Source organism: Acanthochromis polyacanthus, chromosome 9, assembly GCF_021347895.1.
Source record: "Acanthochromis polyacanthus isolate Apoly-LR-REF ecotype Palm Island chromosome 9, KAUST_Apoly_ChrSc, whole genome shotgun sequence".
NCBI classification, from domain to species: domain Eukaryota; kingdom Metazoa; phylum Chordata; class Actinopteri; family Pomacentridae; genus Acanthochromis; species Acanthochromis polyacanthus.
Genome location: NC_067121.1, coordinates 29,326,590 through 29,345,741, shown reverse-complemented (window position 1 = coordinate 29,345,741; position 19,152 = coordinate 29,326,590). Strand labels below are relative to the sequence as shown.

Here is a 19,152-nt window from a genome sequence, read left to right as displayed (position 1 = left end):
CAGTGTTGTCAAAGAAAAGCACTATTAAATGTCCTTATATTCATCTGGACCATCTGAGTGCATTTTAAAATGTCCTTTATAATGAAACAATTCAAGCCTGTGTTGACAGGTAATGGTGAGAGTTGAAATAATGACATTCACTCAGTGTAGTTTAACTTTCCAGTACAAATCACAACTATTTCTATGTCTTTCAGTTATTTTGAAAGCGTCCATAACCTTTATTGAAATTCCACTAAAAAATACCAAAATTCATCAAAAATTATCAAATACCAGGTTCCTATATTCATATTATCCAATGAAACAAGGCTTTAATTTTCATGTCAAAGCATTATTCAGAAGAAAGGAAAACAGTCAAGTTGTGTGGAGCACAATTTTTTTTATTATTTATACAAATACAGCCATTCTACTTCAGAGGGATGAAACGAGAAGAGTGTGTGGCTCCAATACCAGGGCGACCGTGCTTGACTGGCTTGTAGGTGATGGAGAACTCTCCCAAGTAGTGACCACACATCTCAGGCTGTGGAGAGGACAAACAGCAATTTGTTAGTAACAAGACAAATACACTGACAGGTCAAATCTATTTGTTAGACTCAAGGCACCATTTTATGAAGATGACTTTTTTATTTATAGAAGCCTGAGATCTGATTCAAATATTAAATAAATCTCATTTAAAAGCTGAAAGTGACAAAAGATTAATTGTGATACAAGCAGTTGCACTCCATTTGAATTTAAAACCTTACAAGCGTAGCTTTAAAATGCTGTGGTATGCTGTGTATGTGGTAATTATGAGATTCATTGTGGTAATATATGATATAGGCTGGACTGTAATGTGTACATCTAAAGCAAGAAGCTGAGAAGGGTTTAGGAACAGGCATCACTTGTCATCACTACCTTTGTGTGACTGCTCCAGCAAGCAATATTTCTAGCTGCACGGTATTATTCTGTAGCATCCTGTATTCATTATTAGAAACAATTACATTGTGGCTGATCAATTTATGGGCTTATCTGTTATGCTAGCAGTTCTTATGGTGATGTTTCAAGATGTGTTCTTGATGGGAGAATTTCATTTTTTTCCCTTTGTAATGAAACTGAATGGCTTATTGGATTATTGTAGTTGTAGAAAAGCAAAACAACACATGCTAAAAACAAACAGGGAGTGCCACCTTTTGCCCTGTGTATTTCAAATCTTTATAAATGTAAATAATTTTAGATTTTCCTTCAGGTCAGAAATAGCTCTTTGATGGCTCTCAACTGAGTTTGTATGTTTAATGTCCTTCACCACCATAGTCAAATGCAGCTTTGTTTTAAAATAATTGTAACTTCAACATGCCGTTTTAACACATTAACCCCAATGACAGTCATCTTGATGTTGTGGTCCAAGAAAGTCCGGTTTCAAACCATCTATATATGCTCCCCCTCTCGCCACACCAAGAGCATCTCACCTTGATCTCAACCTGGTTGAAAGTCTTGCCGTTGTACACTCCAACCATGGACCCGACCATCTCAGGCAGAATGACCATGTCTCTCAGGTGGGTCTTCACCACCTCTGGTTTCTCCATGGGAGGAGCCTCCTTCTTTGCCTTGCGGAGGCGCTTGAGGAGAGACTGCTGCTTGCGGCGCAGGCCACGGTTCAGCCTCCTCCTCTGTCGGGCGCAGTACAGCTGCATCAGCTGTTCACTACAAAAAGAGACACGGAGAGCAGTGATGTTGTCAGCAAGGACAAAGGCAAAAGAAATTGTGAGCCAATGCTACTTTAATAGTGTCATCTTCACTGAGATACAGAAAACACACGAAAAAAAAATATGTGAGAATTTGACAACAAAAATGTGGTCATACAAGTGGCAAATTCTGGCTTTGTCTGATGTTAAATTTGATTAAACCCTACCTAATTTCAACCTTTTAACCTAAGAGTCTGTCAGACAGTAATATCTACAACTCAAAGAATGAAATCAATGTTTTTGCTGCATTCCAAAATGCATATTTTTAAAAAATTAAAGTACGTTTGCAACTGTCCTTTAAAAGTATTAACCAATTTATGCAGCATGTATACAACTGGAACATTGTACTTCATCATAATAGAGCACTTGAAGATTGACAGTCTGTAGTGTGAAATGAGTGGTCATCTGTCAGGACAGAATGATCAAAAAGGCATGCTGGTTTGCATACAGATAAATCATGTATTTGGACATTCACTATTTTTGGCATACTACATTTAACAGTGGTAATGGTACATAAACTAAATTGAAACATATTGACTCTTTTCTATCACACAAGATAGTGTGGTAGTCTCTGACTATTGGAACACACCAATTATCAGTGACAGAAAATGGCAGTTTCAGAACTCAGTATCTTGTGTTGTCATAAGGTGTAATCTGATTTACTGTTTGAACTACACAATTAAAACGCCGAAAGTTGCAGCAGACGTGCAATTGTCCATTATACAGCACCAACAGCTCAGCCTCAAGAGTGTGTCACTCACTAGGACATGTCCAGAAGCTGGTCCAGGTCCACACCTCTGTAGGTGAACTTCCTGAAGGTACGCTTCTTCTTGATCTCGGTATCTGCCTGGAAAAGACGAGCATCACTGTCGGTCAGTATGTAGCTTTCACAGTTAGCATTGACATAAAAGCGCAAATTTCTGAGACACAACTGCGCCATTCATCATTATTAAACATATACAGGGCATGTTATCAATTCATGCATGATAACTGTGGTACTGGTGTCACAAAATTATTTTAAACCACGAGAACACGTAACGCTGAGACCCAGGTTAGCTTAGCCACAGGCGGCCATAGCTTCGGCTAATACAGAGCTAACAAACACAGCTTTATCTGCCATTCTAAACGACAATTTTCAACTAAATTATCGATATACGCGTGTAACTGTAGGATTGTACAATTATCTGTCCTAATTAGCAACATATGAGGTCGGATGCATCCAGATTATAGTTTGACAAGCCTCAGAATAGGACGAATACCTACCATCTTGCCTGGAGTTCCGGGGGAAAAGAACGTCTGTAAGTCTCGTAAGGCCGGTTATCGCGGGATTTGCGGCAAACATCCGGCGGTGTGTTCCGGCGTTGGTCCTCCGCGTGACCAGCAGATGGCGCAGTTCGTTCCAGTTTCTGACCAGTGTCAGATTTCTACCAACGTGTCCTCCAGTTTTTATTGCCATTCATATTACCACAGATTTTTTAGTGGTAGATCTGCATTTCAGGAGAAAACAAAACAGTCACAACTGAAAACTAAATATAAAAACATTATTGACAGACAAAAAAGGAACAATTAAAAGATCAACTGTAGTGCTGAGCAGCAGTAGAAAGTAAAGGCAAAGAAATTTGAGGAACCTAACTCAAATATTTCCATTTGATGTCACTTCCCCATCCCCTTCTAAATGTATCAAACAATTTACTCATCACTTCCTGTTAGAGTTAAGGGAGTTATGGCGTTTTTTGTTCCTCCCACAATAATAATCTGACTGGCTCTCAGATTAATATTGTGACACAAGATATCCGTAAGTGCCCAACTTTGCATAAAGTAGTGATAATTAGCTCCATCTTAAGCAGATACAACATTCAAATTCTGCGTATTCACTGACACATTTCCTCCATTAATGTGTAACTTTAGACAGACTGTGAAAAAAATTTGTCAAGACCTGGCCACAAGGGTGCCAGAAAAAGAAAATGCTAAAAATGGTAGAATATTGTAATGTTCAAAAACTGTGGTGGGAAAAAATGTCAAATATCAGTAAAATATTGTTTATATGATCATTTAAATGCAGTAAAATGGCCACGCATTGTAAAAGAATGAAATACTATTTGTAAAAATGCAAATATTTGATGTGCACATTATGTATGATTTTGACTTTTTTTTTTTTTTACAATCAACATGTAAATTAATACCTTTTTAAAAGTGATTTTACAAAATGTTATAGTGTTTAAAACATACATTTTTAACCAAATACTTCTGGTTTTGTTTCCCCAGGTTTTCAGATGTCCTAACTGCCTCTGCCCTGATATAATGGTAAAAATCACAATGGACTATTTCAAATTTATTTGTAATTCATCCAGTGTTAAAACCGTGTACAGTCAGATCCATATGTCTTTGGACAGCAACACAAATTTTTGTAATTTTGCTTCCATACGCCACCACAGTGGGTTTAAAGTGAAGCAGTCTAGATGTGATAGAAGTGTAGACTTTCAGCTTTAAGTCAAGGAGTATAACAAAAATATTGCATGAGGCCGTTTTGTAGCACGGTGTTGCTAATTTTTTCTTCTTTTTTTTCGTGGAGATTTCTGATAAATTAGGAAGATGAAAAGTCTGGAGCTGTTTACTGAAAGCTGTTCACAGAAACTTTCCATTTGAAGCCCAAAGAAGTGTCAATGAAAGTGAAGGAGGCTGTCAGAGGACTGAAAAAACAAACCGACCTATCAAAGAGACAGTAGAAGCTTCAGAGGTGGTTAAATCCACAATGTGGTAGATTCCTAAAAAGAAGGAATGTGCTGGCGAGCTCAGCAACACCAAAAGGCCTGGAAGACGACTAAAGTGGCAGAATTCTTTCCTTAGTGAAAAAAAATGCCTTCACAACATCGAGCCAAGTCAAGAAAACTCGAGAGGAGATATGGAGGCGTATGATTGTCAAAGTCTACAATCAAGAGACGCCTTCGTGGATGTAAATACAGACGGTTTCCTTCAAAGGGAAAACGCTGGTAGGAACAGAAAGGCCGAATCGGAGTTTGCTGGAAAACATATAAAAAGCCTCTCTAAGCTCTGGAACGAGAAACCTTAGATGGATGAAAGTAAGATTAAATTTTAGGACTAGAGAAGAGTCTGGAGAAGGAAAAGCACGGCTTGTGATCCAAAGCAAACCACATCATCTGTCACATGCGGCGGAGGCAGTGCTGGTTGGTGTGGCTGCCAGTGGATCTGGGTCACTGGGTTTTCTTGATGATGTGACTGCTGATTGAAGCAGCAGGATGGATTCTGAGGACCATAAAGCTTCACTTTCTGCTCAGATTCACTCAAAGGCTGCAAATCTGGGACGACGCTTACCAGACCAGATGAATAATGATCCAAAGCATACAATGAAAGCAACCCAAGAGCTCCTTAATGCAAAGACACTGCTTTTCTCTTCCTGCAGGCGACACAGAGGGCAGACAGACCCACGAACGAGCAGCAGCTGAAGGCGGGTGCAGTAAAAGCCTGGAAATGCATTTCAAGGGAGGAAACTTAGCATTTAGTGATGTTTGTGGAGTTCCAGACTTGAAACAGTCATTGACTATAAAGGATTTGTATCCAAGAATTAAAAATAATCCTCATATTTAATATGATGCCAGTTTGTGTATTACTTTGAAGTAGTGAAGGAGGGACTCAAGAGCTGTAGATGTGGTTGCAGTTTCTACACGGTTGTTGTAATGTGTTGTTAAACCCCTTGAATTAAAGCTGAAAGTCGACACTTCCAGTGAGTGTGTATGTTAGCTACATCTGTTAGCTATATTTCTACCCTCACCTTTCTCTCTCTTTCCTTTCTATCGTCCCCACTTTCTCTATCCCCCTCTTCAATATGAAACCTAAAATAATAATAATAATAATGATGATGATGAATTGGAATTTTAACATTTTCAAAACGCCAAATATGTTCCTAAATGACACGAACCTGCCCAGAGGGATGCAATAAAAAGGTGCAACATAACAAATACTGTATGAAATGGTTCTACAACTGTCCAAATGTGTCTGAAATGAATCTGTCACAACCTGGCTCAGAGGAAGAACAAAAGATGGAGATGACCCATGGCAAACTAAAGTTAAATTAAATTTATTAAAGAAACTGAGTTACATTTACAGTCAGTTCATCAGTAATGTGTGTGGTGAATGGATGTGTGATCATGCGTATGAGAGAACAAAATAGCTCAATCAAACCAGCCAAACCGGACCACAGGGAACCCAAGAGGAAAACAGAGGATGAGAGAAAGTGCCAGCTAAAACACCAGTATATATAGAGGAGCCAACCCAGGTGTCAGCCATCGGGTGAGCAGTCCACCCAGGTGTCAGGCATCATGGCCAATGAGCCACTCTCCCAGCTCCAAGCAAACAGCTAAACAGGAACAGGTCCTGAGGCCTAGGAGCTGTCACAAATCACAGTGTCTTAAAACTTGTCTCAGGTAACTTAGACTTGTCCAAAATGCAATGAAATTTGTTAAAATTAATGACCCAATAATTGTCCATAATTACTTGAAACTGGTCCAAAAAAAACATGAAATTAACTCAAAATGATAAAGGACACTTGATAGAGTTTGGAAATAATTTTCAAATTTTAAAGATTACTTTTCAAGTATTTATTGCTGTTTCAGTCAATTATTTTTGTGTCATTTCTACTTTTATTTATCATATCTGTTTATTGTCCACTGGTGAACATAAAGTTGCTTTTCATGCTTTGCTTTAATGCAATTACAAATATTTATAATATTTACAACATTTAGACTCCGGCCAACAACAGAGCTACAGCAACTGATTAATCAATTAGTTAAAATAATCAGCAACATTTTTGAATCGATTCAAGTTAAAGGAAACAACAGAAAATTCTGTGATTTCAGCTTCTTACATATTGATATTTTCTGGATTCTTTCATACTCTATGAAGAAGCATACCCTTAAATCTAAATGAAGAATATCAAACTGAGAAAGACTTTTGAGTAAGAGTGGGAGAGAATCGAATGTAAAACTAGTGGAAAATGACAAATGTGTCCACTTTAATTGTTCATAGCTGTAACCTTGGTGCGTCTTCTGCATTAACAATCTTATCATTTTTCAGGTTTACTATTAATTCCTGAATATTCAGAGCAAATACCAGCACATAAAGCACTTGAGAGCAGGTTAAAGTAAAACACACAAATATTCTTCTATCTTTTTTCTACTAACCTGTTTCTTAATATACCACAGATCAATTAATGTTTGCTGTCCTTTAAAGGTAAATAGAAAAAGGGCAGAAGGCCAGCTGGGACAGACTTGATCCTATCTGACATGCTGGCTGCCATCAAAATAAGTACCAACAGATTTTCTAAGGTGTAAGAAGGGAGTGAGGGGATGTTATTTCTCATAGCAAGAGCAGCAGTAAGAACTTAATTTGCCATAAAGTAAGCTCACTTGGACATTGGTGCTATTTGTGTTACAAATTTATTATCACAGGCCCTGAGGTGTAATTTCTTTATTTTCTTCAGTAATAATTGTTTGGAGACAGTGCCAGGAAATGTCATTATGCCAGCGGCTCAGCAGACAGATGAGGTGATGATGGATGAGAACTCATTGTCTGACTGCTGATCTATAGAATATGACCACTTGAAATGCACGTCTGATGACTAAAGCTCTGTTTGCCACCGGTTTCTGTCCAGCAGCTAATGTTGTTTACGATGAATTAACCTGCTCTCGAGCACGTTTGATATCACTGACTGTTTCCTCTGACAATCAATCTAACAGTGTATTTTTGAGCCTGGATGTGAAAGCTTATCTTCCAGCTGATGTTCACTTTGTCACCTTCCAAGATGTGTATCCTTAACAAAATATAAATGTAATATTTTATTACATTCCTTTATTTTGGATTTTACATAGGGAAATAAGTATTTGTTATATTTGTTGTTCCAGTATTCGGCACCTCTGGTATCCACTACACTGAAAATGATAAGTTGATTCAGAATGGAGTCATAGACCAGAAACTACATGACATGTAGTTTCTGGTCTATGACTCCACTCTGAATCAACAAGTCACACATCTTCAACAGGTAGTTAATGAGGTTCTGAATGTTGTTAGGGGACAGAATCTTGTCAGACATCCAGAGCTGTCTGAAACACTTAGAAACCAAATGGTGGAGTTGTGGACATTGAAATGTCTGGCTACAGCCTGAACTGACATGCCAGCATCCATCACACAAACAGCTCTATCAAGCTGTCTTTCTTCTGTCATCTGAATACAGCCACATTTTACAGTCATTGACTGCTGGTCTGATCATTGTCCTTTAATCCCAAACTGTAATAAGGGTTAGATTAGTACTAGATTGTTCACATTCTTCTGAATAAGCTAAGCTAAGCTAAGCTAAGCTAAGCTAAGCTAAGCTAAGCTAAGCTAAGCTAAGCTAAGACAAGACAAGACAAGACAAGACAAGACAAGACAAGACAAGACAAGACAAGACAAGACAAGACAAGACAAGATAGACTTTATTGATCTCACAAAGGAGAAATTTACCGTTACAGAGCTCTTAGGAACAAACAGAGGGGTGCAAAAAGTCACGAAAGGTGCAAGTACAAGATAACTCTTATATACATTGTTATAAGATAGAAAACTTTTGTACAAATGTGCAAATAACAACACTGCACATTCTTTCATGAGTATAAATACTGGTATATATGCATTAATATTGAGCAGATTTGGTCTATTTTGCAGAGATTCGTCCATTAGGACCAATGTGATTATTATAGAATGTCTATGCACCTTAGGTGGGTTGATACAACTGTTTTCCTCCTACCTGTCAAAGTCACTTTAAACCACTGTGCCTTGAAATGAGTAAATATTGTTTACTGAATTTAAATTACATGTAGTGTTCTATAGATTTTAAAATTAGAAATGCTTTTAATTTGATTGTACAGCAAGAGTTTTTGTCAGAGTATATACTAAGCTGCCTTTCCTGTCATTTTATTTATATTGTTGTTCGTAAGCTGCTGAACACTTGAATTTCCCTCGGGATTAATAAAGTATCTACCTATTTATCTATCTATCATAAGTAGCGGGGAATACTGATATTGTACAGACTGTTGTGTATGTAGAAAAGCTGGCATTGTACAGGTTTAAGATGTATAAAAAAATTCACCATTCACTGCTTTGGATGGTTGATATCGCATCAAAAAGAGATCTGACAGTTTTTTGGTAACCTGTAGTACGAGCCATGCTCCCAGTAACTGAGGGAACAGTGGATATACCTGCTACTGTGCATGGTACCGTTTTTTGAGGGAGGCTGTGGTGTCAAGAGTTTTTGATAACCTTTTTCATACAAATCGACTTAAATGGCATTTCCATGTAGAATCACTAGTGCTGCATTTAGGATACGTTTTGGGTTCCATATAAATTAATTAACACTAATCTTAAAGAACCCAGATACTGTGCAGAGAATTTTAGTGACACTGCACTTAGCTTTGTTGCATGTTTCATTGCACGTCTGAAGGAGGATCTGCAGTAGTAAAGCTGCACAGTCATGATGTAGCAACAGTGCAAGTTATGGACGGATACTGTTTCATAACTCTTCCTATCTTTTGACTCATCTCTGATCGACTACTTTGTCACGTCATGCACCTATAATGGATGTGGGCATTATGTTTGTTGGTTACACTACATGGCGCTACACTCAGGCAAATAAAGTAAATACAAGGGATGATTGATAAGTTCTGAACCTGACCAAGAAAAGACACTTTGTTAATGAAAACATTTTGTTCTCTGAGAGAGCAACATGTCAGAAGAGTTTGAGTTCAATTTTGAACTCAATGTGTGTTTTCATGCATGTACGATACCCGAGTAGAGTGAGGTAGGTCATTCAAGCAAAATGGACCAAATTGGTGACTGTGCTGTGATTCATCAATTGACCATCAATGGGCAATATTATGCTTCCCTGGTACACCAACTGAGGGAGAAAATGAAAGAAAAGTGGCATGGAATGCTCAGACGTGGTGTCCTGTTCCACCAGGACAATGCTCCGGTTCACAAGTCAGTTGTCGCCATGGCTGCCATTCATGAATGTGGCTTTGAACTCGTGCAGCATCCACCTTATTGCCCAGATTTGGCTCCGTCTGACTTTCATCTTTTCCCAAACATGAAACGGCACCTTGCTGGGACCCACTACGCCACAAACAATGACATCATAGCTGCGGTAAACGACTTCCTACAGGAGCAGGATAAGACCTTCTACGAGAACGGGATCAAGGCACTACAGAGACGCTGGAAGAAATGTGTGGACTTGCAAGGGGATTATGTTGAGAAATAAAGCATTGCTTAAATTTACTTTTTTCTTGGTTAGGCTCAAAACTTATCACCCCTCATAACAGGACCAACAATGGCTTCAGCAAGCAGTGTCAAAAACATTTTCAAAACACTTCTAGAATTTAAAATAAAGGTTCATTCAGACCTTCTGACCTCATATTTTGACAGAGCGACTGAAGCAAATAGATGAGAGGCAAAGTGCATTAAACTTCTTTAAGCAGAAATTTGAAATCTGTTGACCTCACCGCCTCTTTGTCAATGTTGGACTGTTACTGTGTGACATATTACAATGAAGGTTTGGCCAATAAACGGTTAAAATAATGATAAAAACCGATAACGGCCCAAATGATTGTTTCAATAGAGGCCACAAGCCTTCACTAAAGCTGCTAATATAATAACTTTATTTGTATAGCACCTTTCAGAAGAACATTCACTAGGTGCTTCGACAGGTAGAACATAGTGATAAAAGAGAACTTTACCAGAAGGCGAGTCTATAAAAGTGTGTTTTAAGAAGTGATTTGAAAGAATGGAACGATTTGGCCTCATCTCCTCCTAAAAACATGCCAAAAATATCCTTCAATTTACAAACAAACCAACAATACATAATAATGAATATACGTTTATTATTATTATTACACTTTTCTCACAATTCATTTCCCCCCCCCTTTGGAAAAAAGATTATTCCAGAGGGAAAAAAAAAAAAAAAAAAGCATAGTCAAATACCAAATGTTATTCAGAGTCAAGATACAAAATAGCCCCCAATCAGAACACAAATATGCATAAATAATAATCTGAAACGATCAAATATAAATTGTATGATCGATTTGCATAACAACCAATATTTAAGAATGATTCACTGCAACATTATTCACTGACAAGAAAAAAAAAAATCCAGTATTCTTGCTTGGAATGTTCAAAACTTCACTTGAGTATTATTTTATCCACTCCCCCCCTCCACTGTCCTCATCCAAAGAAAACAAACCTTTCTCCAGTTGGACTGCTTATGCAAACAAAGGAAATATTTCCTCCATTTAAGAGTGAAGGGAAAAAGAGAGAGAAAAGAGTGAAGAATAATGCTGCATAAATGCATTTTGTTCCCTCGTCTGTCTGAGCATGACTTTGTGTAACGACCAATACTGAAGGGATGTAGAGGATACTGAACGCAGAACAAATACACAAATCTACATTCACAGGAATTGTTTTTGACACAGATGATACAGCAAATACAGAAACTTAACTGTGGGTGTTTTTCTAGTCAAAATAACACGCGTTTTCTAAAAAAACTTCTTTAAAAATTCCCCAAGGCTTCACCTTTAGTTTCATTCTGCCCTTAAGAGAACCCTGGGCATCTCCCTTAATGTAACTAGAGTTCTCAAAAACCAATGGTGGATAAAAAACAAAACAGAATAATGGGGCTTTGGCACATTAAAAAAAGATTCCCTGGGATAGACAACTATCTGAGCAGAGCGACTGGCTTCTGTGGTCACTTTAAATATAAAAAAGAAAAATCACAGAAATACAGTTCATCATGATATGTGTAACGATGGTTTCGCACAAATAGGGGTAAGAAAACAAAATTCATACAAAAAAAAAAGGAGAGGTGCCATATCCTATAGATATAAAAATAAGCCACCTGCCTGCTTTGAGGTTTTTCCTGCTCAACCTGCCGCCTTTACACAATCTCCCTTTCCCTTCCTCTTAGTAATCTGTGCCGTCCTCTTGGTACACCTGCTCCTCTTCCTGGTAACCTTGGTAACCCTCGTCTTGGTAATCTGGGATGTAGTCGCGGACGCCGCCCGCCCCGTTCGGCTCGGCTGGGACCTCGCTGGCTTTAGGACAGTACTTGGAGTCGTAGATCTGCCGCGACAAGCCGAAGTTCTGCCCGCTCTGGTTGGCTCCTTGGGAGTAGCCCATCTGTAGAGACATGGTGCTGTTGTCGCACTTTTCCGTGCCCAGCTTGGTGTCGTAAATGTGACGCCTTGTCCCAGGACATGTCATCCCCGCCTGTACCAGGAGAGGAACAGACAGATTTAATGCACAGGAGTTTACAGCTTTCTGCAAGACTAAACATGACACTAGTTTACAGCAGAGAGGGCAGGCATTAGAGATGGTCTGTGTGCCTTGGGGCTTGTTTTCCACTGCAGGCCTGTAATATTGAGTTTATGAGGAGTTTTAACCCTCCTGTTGTCTTCATTTACAGGCACCTTGTCTGAAAAAAAAAAAAAAAAAAAAATCCAAAAATTCTGCAAAAAAAATTCCCCAAATTTCTGAAAATTAGCAAAACATTCAGGAAGAAAATTCCAAAACTTCAATAATAAAATAGTTACATTTTCAAAAAAAAAACCAAAATTCGGAAAGAAAATTCTTCTAAATATTTCTTTTAAAAAAATTTGAAAAATCTTCCAAAAAAAAAAAAAAAAAAATCCTAAAATATCTAAAGTGATTCCATATACATCGGTAAAATGTCTAATATTTTCTATTCACAAAAAAATATGCTGGATTTTGGTTGATTTTTTGTGAATGTTATAAAGAAACATTTTTAACATTTCTTTTATCCCCCATCAAAAAAATGTTCAAAGATTTCCCAAAAACGTTGAAAATGTGGACATCAGAAGTTTCACTGCGATTTTATTTTTTCTTTTCCACATTTTCAAACTTTAAAACGGGTCAATTTTGACCTGCAGGACGACACCAGGCTTAAATCTGTTGCAGTACCTGACTCGCGCCCTTGTTGGTTCCCATTTGCAGACTGATGGTTGTGTTGTCCATGGGGGGCTGGACTTGACATTTGGGGTCATACAAGTGCCTCCTGGTGCCGTACGCATTCATGCCTTTCTGACTGGCACACTTGTTGGTCCCCATCTAAACACAGAAAATCAAAATCAATCATTCATATGCAATAAACCAGGACACCAGACCTACAAAACAAAACAGCGCATCAATCGTCAACTGTTGCATAACATCACTGCATTTTTTTATAGGATTCAAAAGGAGCGATAAACCAATTACAGGTGCAATGAAATCCTTAGTTTGCGGTCTTTGCCTTGTACTGTGTACATAAAAACATGAAACTTGTTTGTACAATCACAACACTAAGCAAACACTGATTTACAGTTTCAGTCTGCTGCGGTTCCACTACACTCCAATGACGTTACCAACAGTAAGCTGTACTGCAAGTCTTCTCACTGTTTAGGTAGCCCGCATATCTGCATGAGATTTGTCCTGGTGACGGAAACAAAAACTGAGAGGCAGCGAGAACAATGAGCACCTCCTATACACAAATATGCCATGTCAACATGAGATCATGACAAAGTCGGGTTAGGCAACAGTTTGGCCGCATGCAGTGAGATCAGCAGCCGTCAGAACCAACCAACAACACGCCATCACTGATACTGCCTATTGCTGTATTTACTTATAAGACTCCTTTATTGACAACCTGGGAAATTGTGTTTATTCTGTCTCCCACAGCCCTGAGCGTCACTGTAGGAACTATTCCAACAGAAACTTAACGCTCTTGTGAAATGTTGACTGTAAATAAAAGATTTAGTTTGAAAAAAAAGAAAAAAAAAAAAAAAAAAGACAGTAGATGAAATTAAAGAACCTGGTAACTAAAGGGGCTGTAGTGTAAAAAGTACAATGGTTTTAAATCTCGAGGAAAACAAATGAAAACTATACCTGTAGGCCAATGACGCACTGTCCAGCCTTCATCTTCTCCTCATCAAACATCCTCTCCTGCTTGTCAGCGTACTTCACCCCGATGTCCACCCGTGACTGGCAGCCCTTGGTCTTAGCCTGAGAGAAGACAGGTGGACATTAAAGCACTAACCTCAATTATGACAAAAAAGGTCATGTGACAAATGATAAAGAAGCTCACAGTAGCAGTCTGATTGTACTTTATTCATAGTGACATGTATTCATAGCAAACTCCTGGCGTTTACACTCTTATTTACATCTGACTGCACACACAAACATGACTTATATTCACATTTTCAGCTTTTATGCTGATATTTTTATTGGTTATTGCTAGGACGTATTTTGTTACTAGTAGTTGGTGCACATTTTTATTGTAATCATTTTTTGTATGTTCACCATAGATTTATGTAGTTCTTAGGAGTATTTCTTCCTTGTGTCGTCCTGCGGCTCAAAATTGAACCGTTTTGAACTTTGAAAATGTGGAGATAAAAAAATAAAAGTGAAACTTCTGATGTCCACATTTGAGAAATCTGTGAAAAAAAATGTTAAAAATGTTTAAGAACATTCACAAAAAAAAAACAACCAAAATCCAGCGAATGTTGTTAAAGAAGATATTAGAAGTTTTACTGATATATATACATGTAATCACTTTAGATATTATTTACATTTTTTAAAAGATTTTTAGTATTTTTTTGACAAGAGTAAAATATTACAAGTTTTACTGTTACATATGTAATCACTTTAGATATTTTTTTTAGGATTTTTACTTTTTTTGAAAATATTTACAAGAATTTTCTTTCCAAATTTGGGGGATTTTTTTTAAATAAAACTTTTAAGGGAAACTTTTGGAACTATTGGAATTTTCTTCCTGAAGGTTTTGCAAATTTTCAGAAATTAGGGAATTTTTTTGCTGCATTTTTTTTTTCCCAGACAAGAAAACAGTATTTTTTGGTGCCTGTAACTGAAGACAACAGGAGGGTTAATGATAGATCAGTGAAGGCTTCAAATAAGCCCACTAGTTTTTCTGCCTCGCCCTGCACTGTGTTTCATTTGCCGTCGCTGCCATTTTGTGAAGCTGTGCAAACAAAGACTCACCATGCTGGCGAGGGCGAGCAGCGTTGTCTGGACCTGCGTCATGTTGCCGTTCTCAAACAGGTCGTTGGCTTCGAAGATGTCGTGGGGTTTCAGGCCGTACACCGTGATGGCTTTGATGAAGTTGGTCAGGTTCTCCAGCTGCAACCACACCAATTCAAACACTATCAGCAACAGTGTGTACGCAGGATTTAAATTGAGAGGTGTACTACTACTTCTGCGTTTGCATATCAGCTTCGTGCTACACCTCAATAAGAAACCAGTTTTAGTGGAGAAAAAAAAAAAAAGCACTAAGGAGTTCATGTAACAGCAAGAGAAGCTTCAGTGCTGAAAATCATGCAAGTCTAACCATGACATAGCATGATTCAGCGCGCTGACATCCTGAGGAGTAAACAACTCTAAGAGCACAATAGAGCAGCACAGGCAGGCAGGTCTGTAGCTGCATGCAACACTAGTCATCACCGGTACAGAAATACAAAGTTTGCCGCACGTCATCAGCTCACCTGGTGCCAGTTCAGCGCCGACTGGTTCACCTTTCTCACAGAGCCTGGCTGAAGTGTGTTAATGAGGCTGTGACACAAAAGAAAACAGGGGAAAAAAGTAAGTTTCCAAACGGTTGCACATATTAAAAGCAGATGATCGAGCCTCTTGCGGCTCGGTGTTCGTGGTCTCTGCTTACTTGCACAGGATGACACCATTTTTCAGTCCTTTCTGGAAGTCGGGGCCGATGGAAGAGCCGGTGATGTCCTCGATCCAGATCCTGAGCTCCTCTTCCTTCTGAACGTCATACTTCTGCGCAATCTGGTTTGAAAAGTTAAAGAGGCAGAGGGTCACATTCATGCTGAAGCTTTTCATTGTTAGCAGATGACATGAGGTCTGTCCCCAGTGACATCCCACTCAGACACATCTTCTCGATGCTGAGGAGCTGCTGATAATCATATCGAGTCGATTTGTCCTCCAGCGTTAATTATGACTGCACACAATCGTTTTTCACGGTCGTCCCGAGTTTCAACTCGGCCCTAGTACAGCAGGATGTGTCTACAGAGGCAGTTTTGTCTTATTCTGTGTTCATGAATAAAAAATAAATAAATAAAAAAAAAGGTGACATCAACATGACCCAAGACATGCACGCGCACACGCACGCACATCCTGTTTGGTAAACTGCTAAATTCTCCCCAGAAGCACAGGAAGGCGGTTGCTGAAAAGGGGAGGGTGACTTTTAAGAGGCTTAACGCGGGACAAAGGCGAACTTTCTAGTGACTGCTACTCTGTGGAGGTGTTCAGTCTGATTTATGAGCTCCTCTGATTGACGACGCGAGCAAGAGAAACGTGCTCCGCTGGCTCTGTGAGAGGCCATTCAGGAAGAGAGTCGCGGTCACGTAAACAACGGTTAGGCCTGTTGCGGGGAGAAACTAGAGAAACAGCGACCAAAAGTGAAACGGGGTAACATTTCTTCTCCTCCTGGTAAAGGATGAGGTGTTGAATGAGCTGCGTGCAAACTCACATCCGACCAACAATGCGTCTCTGTCCCGAGGGCAACGAGAAACTCAACCGCAGAGTAACCTACAATATAGACAGAGGCCGGCTCACAGCTGGTTGCACTCTGGAGGAATGTCCGTCTTCTAATTACGTTCTCTTCATTTAGTTGTCCACATATTAAAAACAACGCCGGCTATTTTAATTGCCCGCAAAGAATCCGAGAGATGTAATTTACAACGACAAGCTGAACTCAAGGAATTTACCCCACAGTGCTGGGATAAAAGAGCTGAATGAAGCAGGGAGGGCTCGGGGCCGAGTGCGTTGATCCGATGAATGAATGTCCCTGAAGCCTCTCAACACCGAGTTCAGGATCTAAACGTCTGCGATACCGGCCAATATACAGGTTATTTACATTCATTAGTTTCAGGAAAAGGTAAATGCCTAAATTAATTTGCCTCACATTTCACAGAGAGGGCAGGAAATACCACTCAAGCGAGCATCTCTGTGGCTGCCTGATTCAAGGACAGAGGAATCTGCATGCTTTCTTTACATCAGGCACAAGTTGTTCTTTGGAGATTTGAGGAAAGGACGTGACCCTTTCTCTAAAATACAAGGACACAAACCGAGGAATCCAGGTGGAAAAATAAATCAGACTTCAATAATGGCCTCCAAACTACAGTGTGGAACAAAGTTAGAAGCAAGACAGATGAGCGACACGGGTCTGATCGTAGCTAAAGAATGCATAATGATACGATATCATGCATAGAGGAGGGAAAGTTCAAGGTTGTGCGATTGTGTGGTTGAGGAAATGAATCTGTGGCATCAGCCCGTGGTATTTTAAATGGATCAGGATGTGCAGAGATGTGTGCAGACAGGCCCAAATAAACAAGGTGCTCATCAAGGGAACAAAAAAAAAAAGTTACACATTACCAGAGTGGTCACAGTGAGAGGTGTTTGATTTTAGTCAACAAAGAATCTTTTTTTAACAGAACAGGATAGTTAGATTGCTTCCTCCCTGCACTGATTAACTGAAATGGGAGTCTAAAGCAGCTGGACTTTTTTTTTTTTTTTTTTTTTTAACCACAAGGGGGAAACTGTGGATGGAAGAGTGAAAGAAGCAATGAAAAGACGCAGGGAAAGAGGAGAATGGCATCCAATCCAGGGGCTAATAGGTGAATTACATTATGTGTTAATGCGGGTCACAGCAGCAGCAGCACATGGGGGAAGAAAGGACGAAAGAAAGCGCTGGAAACGGGGACAACAAATTTGCCACAACGACATACTTCTTTGCCAAGAGGGACAACGCCCATACTGGGTTTTTAACTTGGCCTCCAGCACGGGAAACTCAAAAAAATAAAAAGAAAAAAGCAGCTAAACTTAGCTTCGAGGTGTAACACTATAGGATGAATATACACTTTACAGACTATTCACGCTCAGTTAAAGTTTATTTAAGTTTTTATTTCGCCTTTAAACACACTTCTATCCCTCTATTAACGCCACCTTTTCACTAATACTTAGGCACGTTTGTCAAAATGGACGCCAGGTGACTCCGACACTTGAACGCAACCACGGCAGGAAAAGTTCAATAGTTAATATGATTTAATTGAAAGAGAACGAACACATACCTTGTTTTTGACCTCGGCGGATAATCCGTAAGCAGGACCTTTGAAAAAGCCCGACATTGTCAAACAGTTTAGAGGTTTCTACTTGAGTTAAAAATGTATTTTAAAAAAAGGAGGATAAAGACACAGGCGTCCGAACTAAAACTGCGCTAAATTATCTTCGACTTTCTCTTCCAATGAGACCTCGCAGCGGACTAAATACTTCCTTTCTCTTCTGCGGCCGCCAATTAGAGCGCTCCCACGATCTTTACCGAAGAGTGCCGAGTCCAGAGTCAAGATGATTCCCTGCTACCGCTTCACCGCCTCTTATAGGAGGGAGGCTTGGGGAAAAAACATCACGGTACTTCATGAATATTCAACATATCTGCATGTTGCAAGGCGTGAATGTGCTCGCAGTACATGTGTACCCCATTACATAATTCAAAAAGAGAGAACTGATGGATTTTTAAGCCGTATTTTCAACTTTATTTGCATCTACAGCTGCTTCTATACGACTCAAACAATCAAACTTTATGCCTCTGCTGGCAGCAAATGTGGGTCTTTGTGAACTTTAATTGAGTAAATAACAAAAAAAGAAATGATTTTAGGCTATAGCATAATCAGGCGTGATATTTAGATAAATTAGAGGCATTAATAGATTATTTCTCCCCCATGTTAGCCTAGTTTAGACCAGAATTAGTACAATAAATAGACGCATGACAAATAAGTTGTCATGTCAGTTATAATCTTTGAAATATTACCCAAAAACAAAAACAGTCATCTTCATATATTGTTAATATTTCACTTTTTAACAGGTGAAAAACTGCATTATATGTGGTTCAGTGGTCCTTTAACTCTCCTGTTGTCTTCATTTACTGGCACCAAAAAATATTGTTTTCTTGTCTGAAAAAATCCAAAATATCACCAAAAAAAATTCCCCAAATTTCTGAAAATTTGCAAAATCTTTCCAATAATTCCTTATAAGTTTCCCTTAAAAGTTTTATTAAAAAAAAATTGGAAAGAAAATTCTTGTAAATAGTTTAAAAAAATGAGTAGAAATCTTCCAAAAAAAATCCTAAAAATATCTAAAATGATGACATATATATCAATAAAACTTCTAATATTTTCTTTTTTGTGAATGCTGTAAAGAAACATCTTTAACATTTCTTTTTTTTCCACCAAAAAATGTGCAAAGATTTCCCAAAGATGTTGAAAATGTGGACATCAGAAGTTTCACTGTGAAAATTTTTTTTTCTCCACATTTCAAACTT

At 38.7% G+C, this 19,152-nt stretch overlaps 2 protein-coding genes across 2 annotated transcripts; both read right to left on the bottom strand.

Annotated features, from left to right (window-relative positions):
- Positions 1-356: 356 nt before the first annotated feature.
- Positions 357-3,083, bottom strand: rps15 (ribosomal protein S15). Its single transcript, XM_022200711.2, has 4 exons — positions 2,982-3,083; positions 2,480-2,565; positions 1,443-1,677; positions 357-517 (listed from the first exon to the last, which is right to left on the bottom strand). The coding sequence occupies exons 1-4, from the start codon at positions 2,982-2,984 to the stop codon at positions 404-406; spliced, it is 438 nt and encodes a 145-aa protein (XP_022056403.1). The 5' UTR covers positions 2,985-3,083; the 3' UTR covers positions 357-403.
- Positions 3,084-10,619: 7,536 nt separating this feature from the next.
- On the bottom strand, positions 10,620-18,109 carry cnn2 (calponin 2). The gene is made up of 7 exons (XM_022200712.2): positions 17,906-18,109; positions 15,481-15,602; positions 15,305-15,371; positions 14,805-14,942; positions 13,692-13,808; positions 12,732-12,878; positions 10,620-12,020 (listed from the first exon to the last, which is right to left on the bottom strand). Exons 1-7 carry the CDS (start codon positions 17,960-17,962, stop codon positions 11,715-11,717), a joined length of 954 nt encoding a protein of 317 aa, XP_022056404.1. The 5' UTR covers positions 17,963-18,109; the 3' UTR covers positions 10,620-11,714.
- Between the last annotated feature and the right edge of the window lie 1,043 nt (positions 18,110-19,152).